The following is a 14,182-nucleotide window of genomic DNA, read 5'->3' as shown; positions in this document are numbered from 1 at the left end:
AATAAACGCGCAGAAGAAAAGACATGATAAACCACCATCAAATAGCATGGCGGTGGGCAATTTTTCGTACAAGCAATGTGACTTCATAGGCCAGGTACACATGGTCCGCAGGCAGGCCTATGCACTCTGCAGCACATGACCCACATGCTGTCTGCTTATTTGGCACATGCTTTATTAGTTAGCAATAAATTTTCAGTAAATTTCATCAACAAAAACAACCTTATTTTATGTATAAAGTCAAGCCCCTTCATAAGAGACACTGGTATGAGAGACATTATAAGAGACACCTGTGTGCCTATAGTAAAATAGAGGTTGAGAAGAAAAAAGGATATAGGGTACGCTGCTTAGACGATGCAACTGATATAAAAGACGAGAATTGTTGTTCGTAGCATTCCTTTCATAACGGGGTTTAACTGTAATTGTCTAATATCAAAATTTGCTATTCAATGATATTGGTGCTTTACCATTTTGGTGAAACCGCCTTTTCTTTGCGAATTCATCGTACAGCCAGTTTAGGTTTAGTGTTGTCATTCCTGTTGTTATTAGGAGCATTGCTGAATCTTTATAGAGCATCACAAGGAAGGACAAATGTATCCTGTAGTGAGATTGTCGAGATCAGGCAGTAAGTGTCAATAGTGTTTGAAGTATTTGTAAATGTCTGCCAATTTATTTTTTAATACACGGAACTGCTTCATATCGTAATTTACTTTTGTTAAAATATTTTTCAGCTTTGGAGATACCACAGAGGTCGTGCTCTGGAACAGGAATGGCTCAGTCGCCATTAACATCAATGTTGTGCTTGTTGAGGAGGCCGTCTCAGTGCTTAAGAGGGTTTCACTGGGAATGTGAAAATTGGGCACCAGTCATTGTTTTAGTGCACCCCCCACCCCTCAACTTTAAAATGTTATAGGTGTTGGTCATTTATCCAAGTTCATGTGCATAGTTTTGCTCAGTGTTGTGTTCAAGGCCGATTGCTTCTTTCTCTTTTGTCCTCTGTTTTTTTATTTATGCGAAACTGTCATATGCACCAAAACAAAGCCTCTTATGGCTGCCTTAAAAACTCTGCTTAATACCATTGGAGACTTTGAAGTTCAAATAAAAAACTGTTTATTACCAATGAGGAGTTTGAAGTTCACTTTTTTATGCCACTCTTCCTATGTGTGTTAGCCTCACTTTGTTAAAATTGTGATTTGGAGTCCTGCCAACATTTCTAGTGAACACTGTTCAGGGTTTTATATTGAATGTGCAAATTTAATAAGGGTTTAGTGTTGTCATTTCTGTTAGTGCAGTGACCAAGTGCTATGAACAAAAGTAAATTAGGAGCACTGCTGAATCTTTATAAAGCATCACAAGAAAGGACAAATGTATCTTGTAGTTAGATTGTTGATATCAGGCAGTAGGCGTCATTATTGTGGGAAGTATCTGTATTTATGTGTCATTTGATATGTTTAATACATGGAACTGCTTCATTTCCAGATTTACTTTTCTTAAAATATTTTTCAGCTTTGAAGAGATCATGGACGTCGAGCTGTGGAACAGGAATAGCCCAGTCACTATCCACATATATTCTGTACTTGTTGAGGAGGCCGTTTCTGTGCTGAAGAGGGTTTAACTGGGATTCTGAGAGTTGGGTACCAGTCGTTGTTATAGTGCCCCCCCCCCCCATCCTTCCAGTTTAAAGTGTAACAGAAGTTTGTCATACTCAAAAGTATATATCCTAGTTGATGCGAATACTTTTGTTCAGTGTTGTTTTCAAGGCCGATTGCCCCTTCCACTTCTGTCCTCCGTTTTTTTGGCAAATGTGCCTTAGATTAAAGCTTCTTCTGACTGCCTATAATATACCTCTGTTTAATATCAATTTGGACTTTGAAGTTCACATAAAAAACTCTCTTTATTACATTGACGGCTTTGAAGTTCACATTTAATATTTCAGTCTTGTTATGTGTGTTAGCTTTACTTTTGTTAGAAATTGTGATGTGGAGTCCTGCCAACATTGTAGTGAACCCTGCTCAGGGTGTTATTTGAAGGTGCAAATTCGATTAAACTGAAATCCAGGCCAGGCTAATGATGTTTGGACACTTTATAAATAATTTTCGGACATCAGGTATGGACTTGACTTACTTTTTATTTTTATTGTATTTATTATTTGCAAGTGGTTCAAGCTTCTTTCATTCATCTTTTGTATTTCTGTGTACAACCATGAAAATAAGTTTACAGTGGCAAAGAAAATGTTGGCATTCTTAGTAGGCTTCGTTTGAGTCGAAGTTTCATAAAGATGCACCCTCTACTTTTCAAAACCATTCATCTTTTACAGTAGCAGCAAGTGGTGGCATGCTAGTTGTGAAATAACCATTCCTTAATTTGGTTGTATTTTTCAAGCAGTCTGTTGGCACATGCTGTCTTGCCTCTGTAAAAAAAGACATAGGCTGTAAATAACACGTGCAAACCGCACACAACCAAATAACATCATTTACGGGGTGGCAGTTGAGAATTGAATAACCTTAAAAACAAATTCACTATATTTTATTCGTCATCTGCTTGTGTTTGAAGTGGCCTTTGCCGTAATTATATGCCTCAGTCATATATGATACACCTCATGGTGCCTTAATGCAATTTGTTTGTTTTGGAAGCCCTGATACCACCTTGTCTTCACATGTTCTTCATGTATGTCACTTTGTTTTATATGTGAAGTATGGAGTCACATTTTGTACTGCAGATGTCATTGGTGCATGTGTGTAATACTGCCTTGTTGAATGAGCTGTTGAAACATGCTACTTACCCTCTGGTTTTGTAACCTTCACCCTGAAGAGGCATTCGTTTGACATATCCTTGAGGTGTGCTGAACACTACATCTTCGTGTTTCAACAATCTGCCAACAAAATAACATGTTATGTTATGCCTTCAAGAGGGTCAGAACTGCCAACACTTACCCTCCTCTTTGTTCTCTAAGTGTCTCTAGGGCAGCACATATCTCATTCCATGCATAGTGAACATCCTCATTTTCAGTCAGTCGACTGCAAATAGCAAATCTGAGAACAAACACGCCTCTAAGCTTTGTTGGAGTGAGATAAATCGTCTTGCGCTTGTGAAGTATATGCAGCAAATCTTCATTGTCGGCATTGGAACCCTGTTAAGCAAGAATTATTAGATGTGACAAGAGTGGCATAGTTATAGGATGCATTTGTCATTCAACTTCTAAACTCACTTATGTTCACTGTATTTGTTTTAAGTGTTCGTAAAAAAAGTTTGAAATGTTTTTTTTGCAAAAAACTCTGATTTTGCGAGTACGGCAACACAGTGAAGCACACTGTGAAGTACTTAAAACGGTGATGCCACGTAAACTTTATTACTGTTTTAACAGACCTGAAAAGCATCAGGTGCCCACTCCCCTCCGGATGACTAGCCTCTCCACCCGTGAAAAAATGTGAATGCTAAGACGTAAATGTTTAAAAACTAATACAAGGTATATACAGAAGCGATCTACTTCTTTAGTCATCCTCTGCTGTCTATACATTCTTAAGGTCACAGGCTCATACTTACCCAGCCGTGGGGGTGTCATTTTGATGGAGGCGAAATGCTGGTTATGGGGAACGCCTGTCCCCGCTAGTTGTGGGAAGTGAGGCACCCGTACTTTTTCTCTTCCCCACCATTTTTTCAATGCTTACGGTTTCATAAAGCATGCTTTTTGACAAGAATGGTGACCGAGATCCCCTGATTGATGTTGCAATCAATGAACCTTTACCCTCTGGAGAGCCGGGGACCAATTGCTAGCCGCTGTTAGAAGCACGTCATAATTTTCTTTTTGGTATCTTTGGCAGGGCTTATTTTAAGGCTAAAACATTTGTCTGATACTCTCGTCCAGCTGTCTGCACCGTGAAACAGTGCCAGTTGTGCGTGGGTGGTGCCAGTAGGAAATGTCAAGGTGCTGGAGCCCCCCGAAAACTTCCGCAAGCCCCATTTGCTCTCCCCTTTAAGAGCAAGCATGTTTCCAGCCTCCCTGCCCCTCTGAATGAATTCACTTTGGGTAGTTGTTACAAGCACACTTGCAGGTATCCACTACACCATAAAACATAATTTTATTGACGGGATGTAAGAAGATGGCGCATGGTTAAGCACCGGCTATTCCCTATTTCTTAGAGGTGTCAAATGACCTCTCTACCTTTTTTCTCTACCATTCTCTCTCTAATAACAAAGCTCACGCAGGGTTCAATTTTTTTTGTCGTAGGAAAGCATTCAATACGTCATGCTTCGTCATTCTTCGGAGAAGCGTGATACCGGCTACATACTTGGAAGTAATTTTGTGCAATTTTTTATGCTGTGGCTAGCGAAGATGAATTATGCCTCAAGCTCTTGTAATGAAAGGGGGGTGGAGCATTTTATGACCTACTTCACTCATTAGGCAATGCGCATTGTGTGACGCCTGGTTGTTCCTTTGCAGTTCTAAAATGCTATGTTAATCACAATAACGCAATTACTTTTCTGACATCAAGCCTGCCTAAGGCGAGTTTGCCACAGTTTCAAGCACCAGCGTGGCACCTTGGTATAATACTGGGCTGGCGCCAATGCAGGAGACCCAGGTTAGAATCCCATTGTATCCATTGTGTTTTTAAATTAATTAGTTTCTTTCGCGTGATAGTGGTTACGGACAGCGGTGGTGGCGCACAACTACTGCGCACGCGACGCTTATTGTGATCTCATAACATATCACCTCTAATATGCCGACACACGCAATCACGGCACGTACAAATGCATGTGTCTGGCCGTTTCTACAGTGAGTCGGGACTATTTTTGTGTTCTCAATTATTATTTAATTATGCACCTTTTATAAACTAGCTTCGAAGGAACAAAGATGAGTGAAAATTCTAATAAGAAAGTTGCAGATCAGTTTGCAAAGTGTCCGAGAAGACAGTTTAAACTTTATATCTGCATATTTATTAGTGTTTTTATGCTGCCCCGCTGTGCTGGTCTAGTGGCTAAGGTACTCGGCTACTGACCCGCAGGTCGCGGGATCAAACCCTGGCTGCGGTGGTCGCATTTCAGGCGAAGTCGGAAATGCTGTAGGCCTGTGTGCTCAGATTTGGGTGCACGGTAAAGAACCTCAGGTGGCCAAAAATTTCGGAACCCTCCATTTCAGCGTCTCTCATCATATGATGGTTTTGGGACGTTAAACTCCACATATCAATCAATCAATCAAGTCAGTGTTTTTCTGCTATCTACAAATACCCGCAAAATACAAATAATACCACGTGAAAAGCACGTTCACGTGTCATCGCTGCGTACATTCATATGTACGTAGTGATGGCGTCGTGGTTATAGTATCAGCCTCATGTGCGAGAGGTCCACGGTTCGAATCCCGGTACCGCGCAGTTCCCAACCGGGTGAAAAAGAAATTATCCGCGAGATGATGGAAATGCATCAAGGCGCCTGGGGTGCGGCCTCACCGGTGACCACCGCCGGTAACGCACTCCTTCACCAGAAAAGGGTGGCCAATCCTTCACCAGAAAAGATTGGCCACCCTGGTACAGTATCTGGCCGCTACCTCCTACATGAATATGCCAATTATCACATGGCCCTCAGCCCCAGTGGCTGCGAAGCAGCTGACCGTGATGGTGGTCAGATCTGCAATGAAGCAGATAGAGCTAAGAATCTCTGGGTCCGGACAGGCCACCATTGGAATCTGAAATTGGTAACGTTTACCGCTAGTACCTTGTCTATTGAGTTTAGTCCAGCTATACTATTCGAGGAGCGAGAGGGCGGTAAATGGGACGTAATATGGCTCAATGGACTTAGGAGGAGATATTAGGCTTATACAGTGCTACAGAATAGACACGTCCTTCGCTATTGCGGCTTGACTAGCAGAAGAGAATTCGGCGTGAGGTTCCTTATCCACAGAAATATAGCTGGTAACATAGATGAATAGTATAGCAATAATGAAATGGTGGTAGGTATCATAATTAAACTCAATGAGAGATAAAAGATGAAGATGGTACAGGCTTACGCGCCTACATTCAGCTATGAAGCCGCACTAGTTCAAAACTTCTATGAGGACGTGGAATCGGCATTGAGTTAGGTAAAACACAGTATATTGTACTGATGGGTGACTTGACTGCCAAGGTAGAGAAAAACAAGCTGGAGACCAGGCAGTAGAAGAATTATGGCATCGGTACTAAAAATTGCAAACGAGAGGTCTTAGTAAAGAATTCGCAGTAATTTACAAATCTTAAATAACTTCTACACAAAACGAGGGAACTGTAAGTGGACATGGAGGAGCCCTAATGGCGAAAGTGAGACCTAAATAGACTTCATACTGAGTGAAGTGCTTGGCAAGGTACGATGCAGTGACGATAGAATAGAAAGGTTGTGGGTATAAAGTGGCAGCAGAAAGCACAGGACTGAGTTGATTGGGGGAACATGGGAGAGGCCTTTGTCCTGCAGTGGATGAAGTGAGGCTGCTGCTGCTGCTGATGATGATGAGGGAGAACCGCACATGAGCAACCTGAGGCGTAAACATGCCACTATATACTTTACGGCACGAACACGGAACAATATTGCACTGAAACACACTATTTGCTCAGTTGTCAATCCTTAAGGTGCATAGCGCGTCGTAACAGTTGCATGCGTCACGCAATTAACTAGACTCTGTTTCCACGAGAAGCACGACTGCCGGAAAACAAACGGGAACATGTGCTTACCACAGTGTACTTCGTAGGTGTGAAGTTTTTCTGCCGCACAGCCTTCGTCCACGCTGCATTTTGGGCGGGGTCCAACGGAAACCTGTACACGCGTGCTCACGGTCCATTAGCGTAGTTCAATAGATAGTTCGGTGCACAGCAGCACCCAGGCATTTTCGCCAGCACACCAGCAAAAGTTCATGCAGCACGCCTGAGCAACTGAGTACAAAGAAAATGCGCGCCAACAAGCTGCAGCACTGGAAATAGTGTCAGCGTTGCCAGATGCTTAGGCTGATACCGCTAGCATTGGTGCTCTTATGTATTCAAGCCTGCAGTATATCGCAATTTTCATAACCAGTACTGCGCCGCATGAATAGACCATGATGTAAATAAAAACACATAGAAATTTTCCTTATTTTTGCATCAAAAACACCTTGTGGCTGCCACATTCAATAAACAGTTTTCTATCCACAACGTGCATGCTGACAGATGGATTCCGTACAAGCCACAGCCAAAAGCCAAGCAGAGCCGCGACAGTTCCCGCGCGCGCCGTGCGCTCTCTCTGCTCGCGTCGTCGGGCTTGCAGATCTCACTGTGGTGACGTAGTTGCTGTGGAGAGGGGGACATGCGCGGGCCTTCTCCAAGTTCTAGGTGGTGTTGGCAGAACAGAGTGGATAGACGATCGCGTGAGGCATGGTTTCCACATCAAGGAGCCCACCGGGGGTGCAGGTAAAGTGCATGACGCCGACACCAACCATGGTTGTAGAAGAGACAGTTCATTTTGTACAGCAGAAATGCTATGCTCAAGCTTTGTCATGTGTCGTAGAAGGAAAGTTATTATAATTAAGAAACATTACCCCTTCTCTTCATCCTCTTCCTCTTTGCTCTCAGAACACCTGCGCTTACTTGTCCACTATGGAATGGCATAACTTCAATGGGTGAGATAATGAGTAAAGAAAGATTAAGAAATAGGCATGTAAGGAAAGAGATAGAAAGAAATTCTAGACAGAAATAATAATTCCCTGCGAGGCGAGATTCAACACCACCTATTCCCGATCCGAAGTCGAGCATCGTAACCACTTGGCTGACTAGTGTTCTTCTTTCAGGGTAGTTAATTATCACAGCCGTGACACATTCAAGGAATGTGTTACAGACAGAGAACTCATTTGTTAACTGTGTTTGTATGGCAGCCCAAAGACGAACACATAGCACTAAAGAATCAGCGTTCATGTAGCGAATACATAAATTAACTGTGTTTTCCAATCATACACTCGCAAGGATTTATACACTCCTTACCAATGCAAAAATACTTCTGGCTGAATTTCTGTTTGCTCATACATATGTCCTAGCTGAGTTACCATCGTAATTAGGTGAGCTGTTGAGAAAATAATTCGCTATGCTACGCTCTGCAGCATCCGCTCACACTGGCAGAGCATAGCAGAGCTTAGCAAAGCAATGAGTTCAGGAAGGCTGCGAGGGTGAGAGAAGAGAAAGAGGAAGTTTTGAACGTCGTCCACCTCACTGCGGAGCTTTCTAAACGTGTCCCAGTCTGTGACCTTGTAGGTGCGCGTCTTGAGCTGTCTGCCGCATTGTGGGCTCACCACTATCGAAAAGTCGTCGGAGCTCCATCTGTCGGGAGATGTTGTCCAAGAGTAGGTGCTTTCGAATGTTGTGAGAGTGATGTCAATGGTCATGTTGACACTAGGGCTTCGTCTGATGAAGGCAGTTTCCCCCGTGTTCAGCAGGTGTACGCCCGTGTCAGCGATTATTTCTGCCAGCTCCTTGCCGCGACGTTGTCGTAGTGACCACCGCAATCTCAGTGACGTGCGTTAAAATCACCGCAGATGATGGCACGATCACCCAAGTGCTATAAAAGCCGCTACGTTCGTGAGGCATCTCAGGACAGCCGCGAATGAACGTAGACACTAGCCACGATGGTATCCACGCCGCCTAGCCAGATGGTGACGGCGCAACACTCCAGTGGGCGAGCGACGATGCCGGACACTGGAACCACCGGGTGTACCAGGCTGTTCCGAACGTAGATGGCCGTCCTAGGTTCCTCGATATGGTGGCCTGGGACCAGACACGGTGCGTCCTTGCATTTTTCTAGCAAGCATACAGGTGGAGGCACCGGAGTAGCCCAGGAAACCAGGTAGCCGGAGATCTTCTGCACCTACAGAGCGAGAACATTGAAATCATACTGCAGGAGCCGTTCCTCCAGATCCGCATGACCTGCGCGAAGTGAATTGCAATTACATTGCAGCATGTGAGGGAGCTGGCTGCTTTGGGCCGCGGGCCGTTCAGACATGATACGCTGTCCAGTGCAGGAAGCCTCCTTCCTGAAGACAGAGGGCTTTGAGGGGATGGTCTAGTTAGAAGGTTTCTCCTACGGCTCTCAGGGGCAGGAGTCACAGTCGCAGATTGTGTCACTGGTGCAGAGGTCGCAGCAGGCATGGCTGCAGAAACACTGATAACAGCAGGCAGGGCAACAGGCTGGGCCATGGAGATGGTAGAATCATCCAAGACCACAGGGGCAGCAGGCAGGACCAGCGTGGTAGCTGAACCAGGGGGCTGGTGCGCCTGGTTTGATGGGCACCGCTCCTTTCGCGGGACCGGCACAGGTCTGGCAAGAGGAAGGTGGGGAGTAGTGCGGCCCTTCACTACACTCGCAAAAGTGCGAGCCTCTTGTGCTTCCTCTCGTACTGCTGCTGTCATGGCATGCCTTGAGAGGATCGTGGTGGAGGAGCCCATGATTGTTGCTACCCTCCGCTGTTCCTGCCATGGCGGGCAATTTGGGACATCAGCAGTGTGTGGGCTGTTGCAGTTGATGCATCACGGGTGGAGTTGACGGTAGTCCTCCTCTCTGGTGTGGGCCCATCCACATCGTATGCAGCTGCCTGGCCAGCTGCAACTTTCTTTGACGTGGCAAAACCTGTACACTGATGACAATGCAAAGGGCGAGGCCTGGCTGTCTGAACTAGGAACCGTACCAGAAAAAAAGTCATGTAGTCTAGGGGAACAGGTCCGGCAAAATGAAGTGTGTCCGTGCGTCCCTCCCTGGTGGCAGCTAGGACCGGTACTGCAGACTTGATGCTGGGCAGCAGGTTGTCATCTGCAGGCTCACCATCAACTCCGTGAAGTAACCTGGTTCTCCTCTTGTGGTCAGCAGACTCCCTTGCACTAGCTGCTATCCGCCGGAGCTTGTTGAATGGGAGGAGCTGCTCAAGGCATTCTCGGGTGGAGGAAATCATCTGCCACGACGTTACGTTTAGGATTAACGCGTATGGCAGCCACCCCGGGCCTTCAGGAGAGTGCCTGAGCAAGCACGAGGCATGGGGAGCCACTGAAGGTGCCAACTGAAGCCGACAAACAGTAGAGCACCGTCCTCACGATGGTCTAGTCAACGGCAATGGCTGCTTTAGCAGTGATGTCCCTTGCTCAACGGCAGTGGCCTGCCTTGGTGAAGACTTGCCGAAATTTCTCCATGTCTGCCGAATCTCCAGTAGGGCCGTGGTAGTTGGCTGAGCGGGTAGCCACCCTCTTGCCCTTTTCCTCCAGCAGCAGGGATTGGAAAACGATACCTTTCTTTCCTCTCTCGTAGTTGTCGCCGCGGCCGGAGCAGTGCGAGGTGCAGTAGTAGTGCATGTAGAAGCGACAGGCGTAGCTGAGAGTGTGTGCTAGGTGTTCGACTGAATATTGTCTATCGTTTTTATTTTTCAACTTCTTGAGTTCCTTGCGGGTGTTCCCATTAATGATACATGAGGAATGCCACAGGAATGCTGCTATAGCTTTTGGATGGGCGGATGTCACGTAATCTTGTGCGGCGCCATGTTCCTCAGCTTCAGCAGATGCCTCAGTGTAATCGGCCTCTAGAAGCTGAGAGGCTGCGGGGGTTGCTGAAACAAGAGCGTTGATCACGCTCGGCGAGGCCGTAAGAGAGGTGTCATATCTATCTGCACTGGTCTCTAGTTGAGTGCATGTTGCAGAATTAGAGCTTTGGGAGCCATCATCACCATGGTCATCCGAGATTTTTGCGGGGTAGTCGTCTGTAGGAAGCGTCTTCCGTGGACCTTGCTTACCCTCGTCGCAGCCGTCTTCCCGAGTGCGCTTGCGCGAGCTTGACGTGTCCATGTTTTCCTCGTCGTCCGAGGCCGGCTGCAGAACCTCGGTCCCCTCAACGAGCAAATAATCCCGTAAAACTACGCAGGAACAGTTGCGCGGGGTGACTTGGGCCGCGGCGTTGAAGGGCTCTGCAAGCGCACTCGTGGCAGAAGAATTCGTCGATGTGTGCCGAGTTCCACTGCATGGCGCAGGACGGGTGAGGTCAATGGCGTCAAGGTCGTGTAGCCACTCGTCAAGATATTGTTACGCACAATACAAATGGTGTACGAATAACTGTTTATTGGGGCTAACTTGCGTCCGAAAAGTAAAGGGAAATGTAGCGGCGTTTTCAACAGGCGATCAGCAAAAGGGATTAATCGCCGAGAGGCCCTCGAGCGGTGTACCATTCCTTTTTCATCAAAATCCCGTAATGAGGAGGAGCGCACAGTCACGGTCTTTTCTTGTTTCATCTTCGAGCCGCTGGTAGCGCGCGTAGTTTCAATACTGCGTCTGCCTTGCGTTATTATTCCTCCTCCAAGAACGCATCGTCCCGATGCTTAAAGCAGTGTTGCTGAGATGGTCTGAATGCGCGGTTTCCATTAGCGAAAAAGGTTTTCTTCATGATCGGGTGTGTATAGTTCGATGTTCATTGCCTGTAATAGTATGACTTCATTCTCACTACATGCAGGATTTCTATACTCCTTTGGCATCTTGAAGAGCTCACTTGTCCTTCCAGTGACACCTCGTAGTTCAAGAAGCTGACGCGACGAAGGACTCGGTAAGTGCCGAAATAGCGGCGCATGAGCTTTTCGGAGAGGCCAGGCGTCCGCACGGGAGTCCAAATCGAAACTCGGTCACCTGGTGCGTAGTCGACTCCTCTCCGCCGAAGGTTGTAACGGTTTGCATCCACGCGTTGTTGTTGTTTTATGTCATGTCGCGCCAACTACCGTGCTTCTTCAGCTCACTGAATGAATTCGCTGATGTCAGGCTTGTGCTCTGTATTGTCGCCTACAGGCAGCATTGCATCTAATGGTGTGGTAACTATTCGACCATAGACTAGCTGGAATGGCGTCACTTTAGTAGTCTCCTGCACAGCAGTATTATAAGCGAAAGTGGCATACTGCAGTATCTTGTCCCACGTACGGTGCTCCAAGTACACGTAAATGTACAACATATCAGTAAGAGTTCTGTTGAGTCGCTCGGTTAGCCCATTCGTTTGGGGGTGGTAAGCCATTGTTTTCCCATGACATGTGTGCGTAAGTTTCATAATGCACTGCGTCAGATTGGCTGTGAATGCAGTTCCTCGATCCGTGATAACCACCTTTGGGGCACCATACCGTAGTACAATGTTAGTGACGAAAAATTCAGCGACTTCTATAGCCGTGCCCCTGGTGAGAGAGGCTGTTTTGGCATACTGGGTTAAGTAGTTTGTCGCCACTACTATCCATCGGTTGCCCATTGATAACGTAAGAAATTGGCCAAGTAGATCCATTTCTACTTGTTCAAACGGAGATTCAGGGGATTCGATTGGTTGGAGAAATCCTGCAGGTTTAAATGGAGGCGTTTTGCGTCTCTGGCGATCTCTACATGTCCTTACATAATGCTGTACAGCATCCAGTAACTTTGGCCAGTAGTACTTGGTGCGGATGCGAGCCAATGTTCTACTCACTCCGAGGTGTCCTGCTGCAGGGTCATTGTGGCAGGCTTCCAGGATTTCGGGTCGCAAGGCCGAAGGAACGACGAGTAGGAATTTTTCTGTGCTATTCTCGAAGTTTCTCTTGTATAAAACGTTGTTCCTCATCAGGTACGAGGACAATCCCCGGACGAAAGCTCGAGGAAAACGTTCGGGTTGCCCTTACAGATGCTTTATCAGTTTAAGTAACTTCGCGTCAGATCGCTGATATTCAGTCATGTCTGCGGTGCTGACGGCTCCAAGAAACGGAAAGTCGTCTCCATCTTCCACAGGTGCAGATTCCATTGGTGCGCGTGACATGCAATCAGCAAAGCTGTGTTTGCGGCCCGACTTGTATACGACTGTTATGTCGTATTCGTTCAACCTGAGGCTCCATCTATCAAGTTGCCCAGAAAGGTCCTTTACGCCTGCGAGCCAGCACAGCGAGTGATGGTCGCTCACTGCTAGAAATGGTCTACCACATAAGTACTGTCGGAATTTCTGTATGACCCATTTTACCGCCAGACATTCTTTTTCCGTCGCCGAATAATTTATGTCAGCTCTCGAAAGAGTGCGACTAGCATATGCGACCACTTTTTCCTTTCCGTTTTGCAGCTGCACAAGGATGGCGCCTAGTCCCGAATTGCTTGCGTCCGTGTAAATCTCTGTTTCGGCTTCTTCGTGGAAATGTGCCAGGATGGGGTGGTTTAGGAGTCGCTGTCGTAGCTCATTGAACGCGTCTTCTTGCTTGCTTGTCCAGGTGAAAAGTGTGTCTTCTTTCGTCAGTCCGGTTAGTGGTTCCGCAATCTTCGAAAAATCTTTGATGAATCTTCTGTAATAGGCACAAAGTTCTAAGAATCGTCTCACAGCCCTTTTATCCGTCGGTCTAGGAAACTTTTTTACAGCTGCTGTCTTTTCGGGGTCAGGTCGAATGCCTTCAGAGCTAACCACATGACCGAGAAAAAGCAGTTCATGAAAACCAAAATAGCACTTTTGGGGTTTTATCGTCAGCCCTGCAGAACTAATCGCTTCGAGTACAGCCCGTAGTCGCTCCACACGCTGATCGAAGGTGGCCAAAAAGATCACGACGTCATCGAGATAAACAAGGCAGGACATGCCATTTTAACCCGGACAGCACGGTATCTATCATCCGCTGAAATGTGGCGGGGGCGGAACACAGGCCAATTGGGAGTACCTTGAACTCGTATAGCCCATCTGGGGTGACGAAAGCAGTTTTCTCGTGATCTCGTTCATCCACTTCAAGCTGCCAGTATCCGCTCTTGAGGTCTAGATTGGAGAAGAATTTCGCGTCTCGTAGTCTGTAAAGGGTGTCATCGATCCTTGGAAGGGGATAGACATCCCGCTTTGTGACGACGTTCAATTTTCTGTAGTCAACGCAGAAGCGCAAGGTCTGGTCCTTTTTCTTTACCAGCACTACAGGTGAGGCCCATGGGCTGGCCGACGGTTGAATAACATCGTCCCTAAGCATTTATTCAACTTGGCCTCTGATGACTTCTCTCTCTTTTGGTGACACTTGGTACGGGTGCTGGCAAATAGGTCTAACAGATTGATTGATTATGATGTGGTGTTTGGTGATGGATGATCTTTGCTCTTTCGATGACGTGGAAAAACACGAGGCGTACTCCCGTATAAGGCTCTTGATTTGTGTTTCGGGTTCAGTGATAGGGCTGCTTCGATGTGGATAGATGCGAGTATGGAATATATACCATCAGGGTGT

The 14,182-nt window shown here is 46.4% G+C and overlaps 1 protein-coding gene across 1 annotated transcript in view; it reads right to left on the bottom strand.

Moving 5' to 3' along the window:
• Positions 1-1,872: 1,872 nt before the first annotated feature.
• LOC119161428 (aromatic-L-amino-acid decarboxylase) overlaps positions 1,873-14,182 on the bottom strand; it is a 152,015-nt gene continuing 139,705 nt past the window's right edge. The window contains exons 12-14 of the mRNA XM_037413883.2: positions 2,931-3,127; positions 2,780-2,869; positions 1,873-2,407 (exon numbers count right to left, since the gene is read on the bottom strand). Of these exons, the coding sequence (XP_037269780.1) occupies positions 2,335-2,407; positions 2,780-2,869; positions 2,931-3,127 (360 nt within the window). The 3' untranslated portion in view covers positions 1,873-2,334. The remainder of the gene's footprint in view (positions 2,408-2,779; positions 2,870-2,930; positions 3,128-14,182) is intronic.

The sequence above is a fragment of the Rhipicephalus microplus genome, chromosome X, assembly GCF_043290135.1.
Source record: "Rhipicephalus microplus isolate Deutch F79 chromosome X, USDA_Rmic, whole genome shotgun sequence".
Taxonomy (NCBI): domain Eukaryota; kingdom Metazoa; phylum Arthropoda; class Arachnida; order Ixodida; family Ixodidae; genus Rhipicephalus; species Rhipicephalus microplus.
Note: the sequence above shows the minus strand (reverse complement) of the source record. Positions and strands in the feature narration are given on the sequence as shown.